Source organism: Antechinus flavipes, chromosome 3, assembly GCF_016432865.1.
Source record: "Antechinus flavipes isolate AdamAnt ecotype Samford, QLD, Australia chromosome 3, AdamAnt_v2, whole genome shotgun sequence".
NCBI lineage: Eukaryota > Metazoa > Chordata > Mammalia > Dasyuromorphia > Dasyuridae > Antechinus > Antechinus flavipes.
In genome coordinates, this window is record NC_067400.1 from 521,862,802 (window position 1) to 521,876,019 (window position 13,218).

The window sequence follows — 13,218 nt, forward strand, 5'->3', positions numbered from 1 at the left end:
CCCTCTTCCCATTCATACACCAACAATCTTAGTTCAGACACTCACCTGGTTACCTCTCAAATCCTAACTCGTCTGCTTGCCTCACGACTTTCCTCTGTCCAATATATAAACATGCCATTTCCCCCCTCTCCATCCAATCGACTCCAGTGGCTCCCAATTGCCTCCAGGATCAAAAAGAAAATCTTTTTGGCTTACAAAGCCTTCAATAGACTAGTAGTCCCTTCCCACTTTTCCTGTCTTCTTCACTTTATCCTGTCTGTTGCCCCAAATGGACTCTTCAAGCCAATGACACTCCATGGTCTCTATCACACAGGACACTTCATCGCTATGTTCCAAGGTTTTCATTGGTTGCCCCCCATGCCTGTGATACTCTCCCTCCTCATTTCCACTTCCAGGATTGGCTTCCTCCAAGGCCCAGCTAAATTCCCACCTTCTGTAAGGGGCTTTGCTCAATTCTCCTTAATGCTTGTGCCTTCTTTCTGTTGATTATATAGGTGTGTATTGTGAATATAGTTGTTTGGATGTTGTCTCCCCCATTAGACTTTAAGCTCTTTGACTTTAGAGACCATTTTTTGCCTTTCTTTCTTTTTGCTGAGGCAGTTGTGGTTAAGTGACTTGCCCAGGGTCACACAGCTAGGACGTGTTAAGTGTCTGAGGCCGGATTTGAACTCAGGTCCTCCAGACTTCAGGGCTGGTGCTCTATGCACTGCACCACCTGGCTGCCCCCCTTTTGCCTTTCTTCATAGCCTATAACTTAGCACAATGCTTGGCACATAATGAGTGCTTAATAAATGCTTGTCAATCGACTGGCCAAATCTCATCTAGTCTTCCAGTTTTGCTCAAACGTTGCTTGTCTCCTCCAGAATGCCCTTCTTCAGTAGCCTGGTTCATTCTAATCTCTCCTTCTAATGAGTTCCTCTAGGCCTCAGAGTCAGAATCAGAGAATTTCATAGGTGAAATGGTCTTGGGGCCATCTTGTCCAACCTAGAATCAATATATCTGACCAATAGTTGCCTGAGCCTCTGCTTGGAGAATCCAATGATGGCGAACCCAAGCCTTCTGAGGTAGCCCACTGTACTTTGGGATGGTTCTCATTTGCTAGGATATTTTTTCCAGATATTAAATCTAAATTTGCCTGTCACTCCCACATATAATTCCTGGTTCTGCCCTTTGAAGCCAAGTGGAACAAATCTAATCCCCTTTCCTCATGACAACCCTACAAAGACGTGAAGACAGTTTAGCAGCTTCTACTAAGTCTTCAACAGACTAAATCTTTTCAATTCCTTCAACTTTATGATCTTTATGGTCTGACTTTCCATATCTTAACATTTCATCCTCTTCTGTTTTATATGAGTATTTCTTCAGTGTCATGTCTTATTTTCTAGACTGTGAGCTCCCTTAGGACAGGACTCCTGGATAATCTTTCCCTTTTCCTCATGCCCAACCGCTCCTTCCCTCCTCCTCCTCAGACTTCAGACCGTGAGTTCCCAGGCCCAAGGCCCTGGATCTCCTCTTCTTTCTGCCTTCCTCACATCAAAGCCAAGCTCCATCACACAGAGAACAGTCATGATACAGGCACATCACAATAAGGTCTCCAAAGTGCTTCACACAAGTACGTCATTTGATTCTCACACCAACCTTGGGAATTAGGTGCTTTCACAATCTCCATATTAAGATTTCTCAGATATACTGTAACCTATTCAACATGTAAAGGACTGCTTGCCATCTGGGGGAGGGGGTGAAGGGAGGGAGGGGAAAAATTGGAACAGAAGTGAGTGCAAGGGATAATGCTGTAAAAAATTACCCTGGCAGGGGTTCTATCAATAAAAAGTTAAAAAAAAAAAAAGATTTCTCAGAGACTCAGAAAAATGAAATGACTTGTTGAGGTTCACACAGTAAGAATCTGAGGTAAGAGGGCAAAAGTAGGCTTCTATCCACTATGTCAGTCTGCCTACTGCAAACGAATGAGGAAGACCCTTGAGTTCCCAGAGAGAAGGGAGTTACATTATTGATGGTGATGGTGCTGGTGGTGAATCCTTCCCTGACAATTTATTTCCCCTTTTGTGTTTTACAAAAGTTCACTTGAATAATTAATAGTATATCTCTTTCTACTCTGTAAAGCACTGCATCACCCTTTATTTCATTTAGTCCTCACCACAGAAATATGATTGGTACCCAATGCAAGTGAAGAAACAGGTACAAAGAAAGCGATGACCCGCCTGCCATCACTCAGCTGTCAAGAGCCAACACTGGGCTCAAACCAAGGTCTCCTATCCTCCTTCCACTCCTGCACAAGGCTTCCCTTTCATATAATCATGCTCATTTGACAGATAAAGAAACTTGAGTCTGCAGAAGTTAAGAAGATAGAAGCATAATCTCTATCAGATTGTTTGCTATTTTGGGGAAGGAGAAAGAAAAAAAATTGGAACTCAAAATCTTACAAACTATTTTCACATATAATTGGAAAAATAAAATACTATTAAAAAATTTTAAAGCACTTGACTATGAGGCCTGTGAGGAATAGAACAGAGGTGAGCAGCCCTACTAGGTGAGATATGTGATGTCACTAGCAGATTCCGAAGCACCAAGGTGAGTTAGCCCTCCACACATGGGTCTGGTCACCTCATATCCTTTCTGTGCACTCTTTCCTTTGGGAAACAGGACCAGTATCTTCCTTTCATGTTCCTATTACAATTAAAGCTGTTTGTATTTCCCAGGAAAAGATATTTCCAGGTGTCTTGACTTCCAGGCTTAGTGCCCTTTCTTTCACATTCTGATGTCCTACTTTCACGGGTCACTGGGTGACATCGGTCAATTTAAGTCAATTCAACAAAGACTCATGTTTCTGAATTCAAATCTCGCTTCAAATATTTCCTAGCTGTATCACCCTGGCAAGTCACTTAACTCTGTTTGCCTCAGTTTCCTCATCTATAAAATGAGCTGGAGAAGGAAATGGAAAACTACTCAGTATCTTTACTAAGAAAACTCCAAATGGGATCAGGAAGAGTAGAACATGACAACTCAACAACAACTGCTTCATTATCTCTAAAAAGAGATCTCTCAGGTCCGTTCTGGCTCCAGATCTATGCATTTATGATAGATTTCTGAAGCTATGAAGATCAGAGTAGGAGACAACAGTTAGAGCAGAATGTCTGGAACAGAAAGTGCATGGAGAGCAGCTGAGTGAGATAAGGGTGGAAAGGTGGTGGTAGACCGTGGAAGCCCTTGAGTTCCAGGCTGTGAAGTTTTGGGTTAAAACTCTTCCCCAATCTGAGCCTCAGTTTCTTTCTCTATCAAAAGGGGATAATGATTCCTGCCTTGTTTCCCTCCCAACGTTATTGTGAGGACCAGTGAGATAACTGTGAAAAGTGCTCTGGAAATGATAAGGCCTTATGGATATGTTAAGTAAAGCAAAACCTCTCCCAAAAATAATTCTCAGCTGCTCTGAAGTCCCCCCAGTCCCCTCTAGCCCAGCCCCTGGAGAACTTCTGTTTCCCTTTCTCACTCCCACCCACCCCCACTCCCAGAACCAGATCCTGCCTGACAATCACACCAGGCTCCACAAGCTTTGCCTGAGAGATTTCTCCAAGGCAAAAGAGAGCAGGGGGACAAGTGGACAATGGGGAGATTCTCCCCCAGCCTGGGGCCTCCCTGATGGGCCTGGGGCCCAAGAGGAGGGAAGGGGGAGGTCATACAGTCACTAATGCATGGGAAAATAAGGCAGTTCTAGGAAGGAACAGAGCTATCCGGGCTTCCCTTCCCCCTTTCACCAAACCAGCTCCCTCCAGGGTGGCAGGGGAAGGGAGGGAGTCAGGGAAGTTGGCACAGGAAGAGATCAAATGAGTCCCTGGGTCAGGATCTCCTGGCTAGGCTTTTATACTCCTCAAGTACACCCAGCCAGGGACAAAACCACAAATAGCCTTGGCTGAGTCCTGAGTCTGGTGCTCCGAGCCCAGTCCTGAGCCTGGGGTCCAGCCCAGAGAACCCACATCCCAGAGGCTAACCTAGACCCCAAGACTGGAAGCTAGGTCTCCTTCAGGAAAAGGGAGAAGAGGGGGATCCCTTTTACTTGAGACATCAGGAAAGGCTTCCTGGAGGCAGTGGCAGCTGAGCTGAGCTAGGAAGAGAAGCATTTGAACAGCAAGACCATATATAGAGGCTGGGAGAATCTTTCCCAGGTATGGGCGTTGACATAGGAACAGAGACAGGAAAAGGCAGCATGGTATGGACCACATCCTTCCATCATAGACCACACAGTCTAAATCCTGGAGTGGGGCTATGAGCCAAGTGCAAGTCCAGGTCCTGAGCCCAGAGCCCAGTCAATGAACCCAAAGCATCACAGTATGATGGGATTGGGGGCAGGAAGGGACCTTGGAGATCATCTAGTCTAGAGTTTCTTAGCCCTTTTTTGGAGACCTGTACGCCTTTTTTTAAGTCTGGGAAATTATCTGGATCTCTTCTCAGAATCATGTTTCTACTTTATTTTTATTTGGGGGGTAGGCAATTGGATTTATGTGACTTGACCAGGATCACACAGCTAGTAAAAGTCTGAGGCTGGATTTGCCATCGACCTACTCTAAAAGCACGTTTTTAAATGTATCAAATACAATACATTAGGATGACAAAAGAGACTAGATATACTGAAATACAGTTATCAAGATACGAAAATCAAGAACCTCAGGGAAGGAATGCTGGCTCCTAGCTGAAGAGACTCCTCTTAGAGAGGAAGATGCTGAGAACCAGACAGAGTGACTTGCCCAGCAGGGCTGGGATTTCCTTCGGAATCCTCAGACTCCAAACCCAGTTTTCTTTCCACGGGCCCAGTAACCAGTGAGACCAGGGCTCCGTGGCTGTCTGCCTTGGCTTTGGCTAAAGAAGAGAAGATGTGATAGATTATGACTCGATGAAGTCTGGGCCATGGGCCTCTTTCAAGAATGACACTCATTCCAGGTAGACTGGTACAGGGACTCCAATGGAAAGAATAGATATTAATTCTTTGAGATAAGTCTTTCTGAATAAATGAGACATTAATATCACAGAAGAAACATTGGCAAATAGATCTTATTCTCTTCTTAAAAGAGTATTCCTTTATAAATGGAGAAGGATCCTTTGTAATTAGCATCTATATGCTGGATACCCCCAAACAAATGACTCAAACGGCGTTCCCATCCATGACGGTGAGCTTCAGTGACTTCTCCCTCTCTTCTCCCCCTGCCCATGACCCTGCCTCCCCAGCTCCCTCAATACTCACCACTTGGGGTTTGCTCTGGCTCTGCCTCCTTTCGGCGGGAATCGGGTCTTCGGGGGGCCGCGCCGCCTCGGGCGGTTTGGCTTCTGAGGAGGTTGGGGTGGCTGGAGTGGACTGGGACACGTCCGTGGGCCCGCCAGCCGGGGCCTCGCTGGCGCGGAGGGTCAGCATGTACTGCTTGGTCACATCCTCCAGGGAGGGCACCTGCAGGGCCGGATAGACCTTATTTGCGGATCCCGAGGTCTCGGTGCCTGTGGCTACTGGCTCGGGGGCCTCGATGGGGATGAAGGCAGCTGGCTCGCTGGCATGTCGAACATGGCGAGAGCCAGGCTGGGCCCTCCCCAGCGGAGCCGCGTCCTCCTCTTTTCGGAACTCCTGATGACTGCTCCGGGCTGGCCGTTTCTTGGAGCTCCGGCGGGCAAGCCGCGGGGACAGCACATCAGCCAGCTTGGGGTCGAGGTGGAAATCTAGGGGGGCAGTGGCTGACAGGGCCTTGGGCAGAACTCTCTCAGACTGAGCCCTGGTCTTTCCTGGTTCACCTGACTGATGTTCCAGGAGGATGGGCTCGCTGCTGGCCGGGGGGAGGGCTGCCTCCAGGATAGGCTCCCCACCAGGGCCCTCAAACCCGGGGCCGGCCTGCTCCCCTCGCCGGCTGGGGTCACTCAGCGACTTCTTCTTGGCTGCTCTACCGTGGACTCGCTCGTCGACCGCCCGGCCCAGGGCGCCTGGCTGGTGGACCACACTCTGGATCACGGCCTGGAAATCCTTCCCGCCATCGCTGCCAATGGAGGAGTCACTGGCCCCAGCAGCCCCGCAATCTGCCAAGGCCACGGCGGTTGCGGGGGGAAGCCCTGCCTTTGGGCCCAGGGAGCCCAGCAGGTTGCTGTCTACAGAGAAGCCCGAGGACTCCTCCAGGGGGGTAGGCCGCCGGTGGTGAGGCATCGGGTCGCTCAGGGAGCGGTAGGCCTCACTGGCATCTCCATTGCTGAGGTCTGTCCCGCCAGGGCCGAGGGGGGGGGCCTTCCGGCGCCGACGAAGGGCACCCGGGGTCCCCGGGGCATCCAGGGGGCCGGCGGGGGGGGCCCGGCCTCCTTCTGCTGGAGGGCCACTGGGGTTCATCCGGGATGAGGAGAGGGGGAACTCACCAGACTTCCACTCTGAGAGAGGCCCTAGGCCCCGGTAGGCAATGCTAGCTGGTTCAGGTTCCGTCACAATGCCCTCATCAGTCAGACTGGATTCATGGCCTGACAGCTCTTCCAGGGATCTCTGGCAGGGAGAACTTGTGGGCAGGTGCAGGGCAGGGGGGGATCCTCCCTCATCCCGCCGGGCCCCCATCTGGCTAATCTTCTCAAATACTTGCTGGGCTTCCTGCACATATTGATCCTGTACGACCTCAGGGAGCCCTTCTTCTTCTTCCTCCTCCTCAGCCCTCCGGCGTGCAAGGAGCAGTTCTGAGGAGCTGGGCTTCAGTGCCCCTGTCCGGGAGAGCCTTCGAGGGGACGGGGCTTCTGAGCAGGAGAAGGATTTTGCCCGGCGCAATGTGGCTGTGAGGTCCTTGAGGGTTGGGCGAGTGCCCAGGGCCTGCCTGCCAGGGGCAAGCAGGGATCCCTGATGCCCAGTCAGCTCGGGGTCCTCAGAGGCATCGCCACAGCTCTGTGGTGTTCCATCCTGATCCCCGGGTCGTCGGCCACTCCGACGGACCTTCAGCTCAGAGAGGTCAGAACGCAGGAAACTAAGCAGGGTCAGTGTCTCGCTGGCAATGTCCGGGTTTGACAGGGACTTCCGCTGCCGGCTTTTCTCCAGCTCCATGGCCCTATAGCTGGGCTCCACAGCCTCGGTGGATCTGTCCCTCTGTCCCTTGCCCGTACACACCAGCGGCTTTGGCCTGGCATGTGCCTGAGGCCGGAGGAAACCATCCCCTGTCCCAAAGCTAGGTGATCGATACAAGCCCCAGCTTCCTCTTCCAGTCCAAAGATCCTCCTCCCTCAGCTTCTCTGTGCTTGAATGACGGCCAAGGCTGGCCACATAGGGTGGAAAGCTCACCTTGGCCACCCGAGAGACCATGGGGAAGGTGCTCCCAAAACTCTCCGGCAGGCCCCTACTGAGCTGCCTGAGGCCTTCCTGTGACCCTCGGGCAGACTGGAGGCCCTCCGTTCCACATCCTGGCCCCTGGGAGTCCAGGCCCTGATCTTCAGGTATCTGCTCAGGGGAGTCCATCCTGCCTGGTTTTAACCCATCATTGTCCAGATCCCACCCCCCTGCAGAGGCCTCTTTCCTGTAGGAGGAAGCCTGGAGAATTCCTTCTTCCTTCAAACCGTCTCCTTCGCTGCCAGAACCTCCGGAGGGCTGGGCCCCTGGGCTAGGGACAGCACAGATTACCGGGGCCCCGGCCTGCTCTTCCTCCTCGCTGGAGCTCTCTCCTCTGCTCAGGCTGCGGCTGACAGGATAGAAGGCAGTGGCAGGAGAGGAGGAGGAGGAGCAGACAGAGGCCTGGGGGCCGGCGTGTGGTTGGCAGTAACTATGCCAAGAATGTGAACTATCCGCCTGCTGCTGCCTCCTCCCCTCGGCCTGGGCCCGGGGCAGGGGGGACCGAAGGCCAGAGAGGGGGAAACAGGTCCTGGGGGGAGGAGGCGGCGGCTGCTGGCGCCCAGGGGGCTCCTCTGGGCTCTGAGCCCCGTCGTCTCGCGTGGGGGAAGCAGAGGCCGGGCTGGACGACCAAAGGCCATCGGGGCTTGGCCGTCTGAAGCTCTGGCCTCCGAAAAGTTTGCGCATCTCCGTGACGCTGGGCCAGTGGCCCGTGGGCTCCGACCCGGGCCCGCCCCCACCGACTCCGGCTCCTGCTCCAGCTCCTTCTTCGGCCGAGAACTGTCCCCTGCGGAACTCCGACGGCGCCCCCTCCCGGCCTCGAATCCAGTGGGCCTCTTCTTCATTGGGGGAGCCCGTCCCGGAGACCAGGCTCTGACTGTGGCTTCTACTCCTGCTCCGCGACCCTCCGCCAGCACAGTCGAAGCGCTGGGACAACTGACGGACGGATGGCGAGAGGCTGCGCAGGGGCCTCGGGGAGGACGTGGCCGCAGCTCCGGTACTTCCCGACGCCAGCTTAGAGACGCGCCGGGAAGCCGCCAGGGTGGTGGTGCCCGGAGCCCGTCGCCGAAGCCCCGGGGACGAGGAGGTGGTCTCCTCCGCGCAGTCCGCCCTGTCGGAGCCGGGACCGCCGCTCCAGCGTTCCAGCCGTTTGAACGAGATGCTCCGGTAGAGCGGGGGCGGGGGCGGCCCGTCGGTCATGGCTCAGCCCGGGAGGGCACCGGGGAAGACTGGGCTGGGAGGTGAGGATTGGGGCTTTTTGGTCCTTCCGAAAGGAGAAGGTGGTGCTCCTTTGGAAGGGCTAAGGAGGAGACAGAAGTCTCAGCTAGTCATGGCAGCCCTTTCCCCCCTCCGCAGGAGGCCAACCCTTGTCTGATTCCCAATCCCAGTCCCTACAGGGTTCGGAGTCCCCGCAGGAGCGGGTCCATGTACTATTCTGCGAAGGGAGGAAGGTTCAGGAGCTGAAGGTGGGGGTGGGAAGGGTGAGAACTTGGATGGGGAGAGATGAATGAGTGCGGGGAGGGGAATATGGAAGAGAGCTGAGGGGATGGGTGAGAGTTGGAGAAGATGGACAAGAGCTGGGGATGAGAGATATGGAGGATGGATTGGGGGGGATGGATGGGGAGGATTGTATGGATTAGAGGGGGGACGGAGCTGAGGAGAGACGGATGGGATGAGGGGAGAAGGAAGGGAGGGAGGGGAACTGAGAAGGAAGGAGAGAGGGCGCAGGGGAGAGAGGAGGGAGGAACTTGGGAAAGAGGGAAGGAGAGACAAGAACAGGGAGGAGGGACAAGGGGGAACGCGGGGAGCTCCCGCGGCCCAAACTTCTCTCCCCCGACCCAAGCCTCTCCTGTGAGCGAGCAAAAGAGCTAACGAGCAACTAACTTTTCCCCTGGCTCAAGTTTTCACGTCCGCTCGCAGCCGGGAAAGCGGCGGTGCTGGAAGCTCCATAATCCGGGCCGGGCCCCCGATGCGCCTCAGCCCCAGCCCCAGCTCCGGCCCCTGCCCGGTTCCATCGTCTCAGCCTCAGTCTCCACCTTTGCCCGGCCCGGGGACATCGCGGCCCGGGGGCGAGGGCAGGGGCCCCGGGCCGCCCCCGCCCCCCGATAGAGATCCGCCTTGGAGGGCCTACGGAAAGGAAGCTCCGGGGGAGAATCCTTTTCCTCTGGCTTCCCCCCTTCTCACGCCGTTTCCCCCGCTTGCTTGATCCCTCCTCCTCCTTCTCTCCCTCTCTCTTTTGTTGCCTGCAAATAAACTTTGTTAGGAGGAGGAAGGGAGGGAGAGAAAGGGGAGGCAGAGAGGGAGGGAATGGGCTGGGGAGAGGGCGGGGCCTAGGAGAGGAGGGGCCACTCTACTTTGGGTCTCAGGCTGGGCTGGGACCCCCAGTGACTAAATGTATTGGATTTAGAGAGCACCCGGGGAGGCGGAGGAGGGGCGGTCTTAGGCCTGGAGGCTGGAGAGCCGAGGGTGGAGGAGTGGGGCTGACCTAGCTTCTCCGGGCCCCGCCTCCACTCCTCCCTAGTGCCTAGGCTGGGGGGCGGAGTTGGGGTGGCACCGCAGTCCTGCCCCTCCCCTCTTCTTCCCTCTCCTCTCGGGCTGGACTAGGAGATGCAAAGGGGAAAAGGAGCCAAAGAGGGGCGCGCCTTCCTAACCTCCTAGCTCCCATCTCTTTTCCTCTTCCTTCCACTCTTCCCTCCTTTTCCTTTCCTTCCTCCCTTCTCTTGTACTCTTCTCTTTTCCTCTTCTCTCTCCATTTTCTCATGCTTCCTTCCGAGCTTTTCTTTTTTTTTTCTTCTTCCCTCCTTCCTTTCTCTCCCTTTTTCCCTTCTCCTCCTCGTCCCCTCTTCATTCTTTCCCTTTCCCATCCTCTTCTATCCTTTTCTTCTCGCCTTCCCTCCCCCGCGTTTCTTGACAATGCTTTTCCTGTGAAGAACGAGGTTAGAACTAGGTAAACTTTACAGTCCTTTCCAGCTAGAGAGTCTTTCTTCCTCCCCCTTCTCCTTTTCTCTTCTTCTCATCTTCCTTTCCCTTCTCTCCTGCAGCAACTGGGGCTACGCTGCCCTCTGCTGACTAAATCCATCAGTATCACTCTTTGGGGATCTTGGCAAGGATTCTGGCCCCCAGTCATTCTTTCTTCTAGGGATCATAGGGTTAAAGCAGGAAGAGACCTTAAAGATCATCACGTGTAACTAATTTTAGAGATGAGGAAAGTATACATGTACCCAGAGAAGGTAAGGACTTTGCTCGGAATCACACAGCTAGAAAACACTTCAAGTGGGATTTCAGTTTAGGTTTTACAGACTACAAAGCCCAACCAATATTTTATTCACTAATCCAATCGCCTTTGGAGTTGAATGAATAAATGATAGTGGAACTTGGGAGTTGTGATACCTGGAATCCAAGAATTGTACTGTCACTTGATTTGCTTTATCATCTTTCTAGTTCTTTAGTTCTTGAAGCTCAATTTACTCCAACATAAAATGAGGAGATTGGTCTATTTCATGCCATTTCAGTACAGTCCATTAGGCAACAGAAACAAGTCTTTCTGGGCAAAGAAAATGCTGAATTAAAAAGATAGTAAAATTTTTTTAAAAAATTAAAAAACAACCAAAAAAACTTGAAAATAAAGTAAAAAAACAGTATGTTTCAATCTGTAAACAATGCAGAATAAAAGTCTTAAAGAAGATATCTTGCAAGAGGCAAAAAAAAAAAAAAATGAGTGAGGAATAGGGAGACATTCATAAGTTCCCTCAGAACCCAAAAGGTCAGAAGACTCAACACCTTTATATATGAACAGTATTGTCTTGAGTAAGTGTACTTCTCTGTCTCAGACTGTTTCCCCTAGTATAAAAGCAATGTGTATATGCCAAATGATCTGCAAGGCTGCATTTGGTAGTACAAAAAAGAGTTCTGAGATTCCAGATGGATGACAGGCTTGAATCCCGATTTTGTTATTATCCCATATAAATATGGAAATGTTGTTTAACCTGTCCAGGGCTCATTTTTCTCATTTGCAAAATGAACAGATCAGAGTAGGAGACTTCTGAGATTCCTTTCAACTTGAAATCTATCATCCTGTGATCTTATCAGCTTTAAATCATGTGATCCACCCTTCTAAATCCTTCTTCCTTCAGGAAGCTTTCCTAGACTACTCAACCCTTTCTATCACATACACCAATGTGTATATACAAAATACACATGAGTATATGCAAAATAAGTGCAAGGTGATGTGACATCTCCAAAATGACATCACCATGATGGGGTCAAGATACAGCGTGTCCTACTGTGGCTGATCAGACCAATATGAGCTTGGAAGGTTCTACCATAGGACACAAATGTCCATATAAAGATTTGGATTGGAGATTTCTCTAAATTTGTGCATCTCACAGTCCTTTTGAGTTATTGCAATTCTGCTTCACTCATAGGGTACAGTATCTTCTTTGATACAATTGCACTATGCTGGGCAGTCCTATGCCAGAATCCCACGGATCCCACAATTAATTTCAAAGTTCTTCAGAGAGACCTTGAGATTGCCTTTCCTTATATCTCTTCTTCTGTCTTCTATGTGAATACTTGCCTTGTAAAACAGTGTTTTAAGCCAAATGTTTGCCATCCAAACGATATGGTCAGCCCCCTTGGAAGTTTGCATGCTTGGCAGTTTAGCTTGAAAATGGACCCCAATCTTTTTTCAACAGAGGGATGATTCAGGTCAGCTCCAATAGACCTGTGATGGAGAGAGCCATCTACATCCACAGAGAAGACTGTGGAAACTTAGGGTGGATCATAACATAGCATTTTCATTCTTTTTGTTGTGGTTTGTTTGAATTTTATTTTCTTTCTCATTTTTTACTTTTTGATCTGATTTTTCTTGTGCAGCAAGATAATTTTTAAATATGTATGCCTATATTGGATTTAACATATATTTTTTACCATGTTTAATATATATTGGATTATATGCCATCTGGGGATAGAGTAGGGGAAGGGGGGGGGAATGAGAACACAAAATTTTTTAAAAGCCAATGTTGAAAAATTATCTTACATATGTTTTGAAAATTAAAAAAAACTTCAATTAAAAAAAAAGAAAATGGATCCCAATGTTGGATATCTTATCTTGCCAGGTGTTCTTCAGAATCTTCTTAAGACAATTCAAATAGAAGAGATTCAGTTTCCTGGCATGGTGCTGGTGGAGTGTCCAGGTTTCACAGACATGCAACAATAAATTTGACACAATTACTGTAGATCTTGGCAGCCTAATATCTCTTCTCTCCATACTTTCCTTCAGAGTTTCCTAAACATTGTTCTGGCAATGTCATGTGACAACCTAATCATCCATGTGTACATCCCTGGAAAGTATACTGCCAAGGTAAGTGGACTTATCCATAGCATTCAAGATTTTTTTCATTTGCTGTAACTGATGATTCCACCTATGGATGGTGTGGTACTGGTCAGTCCAAATAAGCACAAATAGCAGGGCATATACATACTCTGTTACATCTCAACCTCTGAGGCTACAATGAGTACACAATCATCTTTGAACAAAAAAATCATGTACCAACTTTCCCTCCACTTTAGCCTTGGCATGTAGCTTTTTCAATTAAATAATTTGCCATCAGTGCAATAGCTGACCTTGAGGCTGTTTTTGGCATCTGGCAACATTGCTGAAAACATCATGCTAAAAACCAAGAGCAAGCACACCGCCCAGCTTCACTCCATAGAGTTTTATCCGTTAGCCAGGACCCAGGCAAGCATGCTGTCATGAAACTGATGCACAATACTGATAAACTTCTGCAAGCAACCGAATTTTGCCATGGTCAACAAGACCTCACAACTGATGGTATTCAAAGGTCTTGGTCAGACTGACAAAGCTTGTTCACGGACCTCTGTCT

At 50.5% G+C, this 13,218-nt stretch overlaps 1 protein-coding gene across 2 annotated transcripts in view; it reads right to left on the reverse strand.

Moving 5' to 3' along the window:
* Positions 1 to 11,563, reverse strand: part of ARHGEF17 (Rho guanine nucleotide exchange factor 17) — a 146,782-nt gene extending 135,219 nt beyond the window's left edge. For both annotated transcript variants that reach the window (XM_051987164.1, XM_051987163.1), the window contains exon 1: positions 5,252 to 11,563. In XM_051987164.1, the coding sequence (XP_051843124.1) occupies positions 5,252 to 8,533 (3,282 nt within the window). In that variant the 5' untranslated portion in view covers positions 8,534 to 11,563. The remainder of the gene's footprint in view (positions 1 to 5,251) is intronic.
* Positions 11,564 to 13,218: the final 1,655 nt, after the last annotated feature.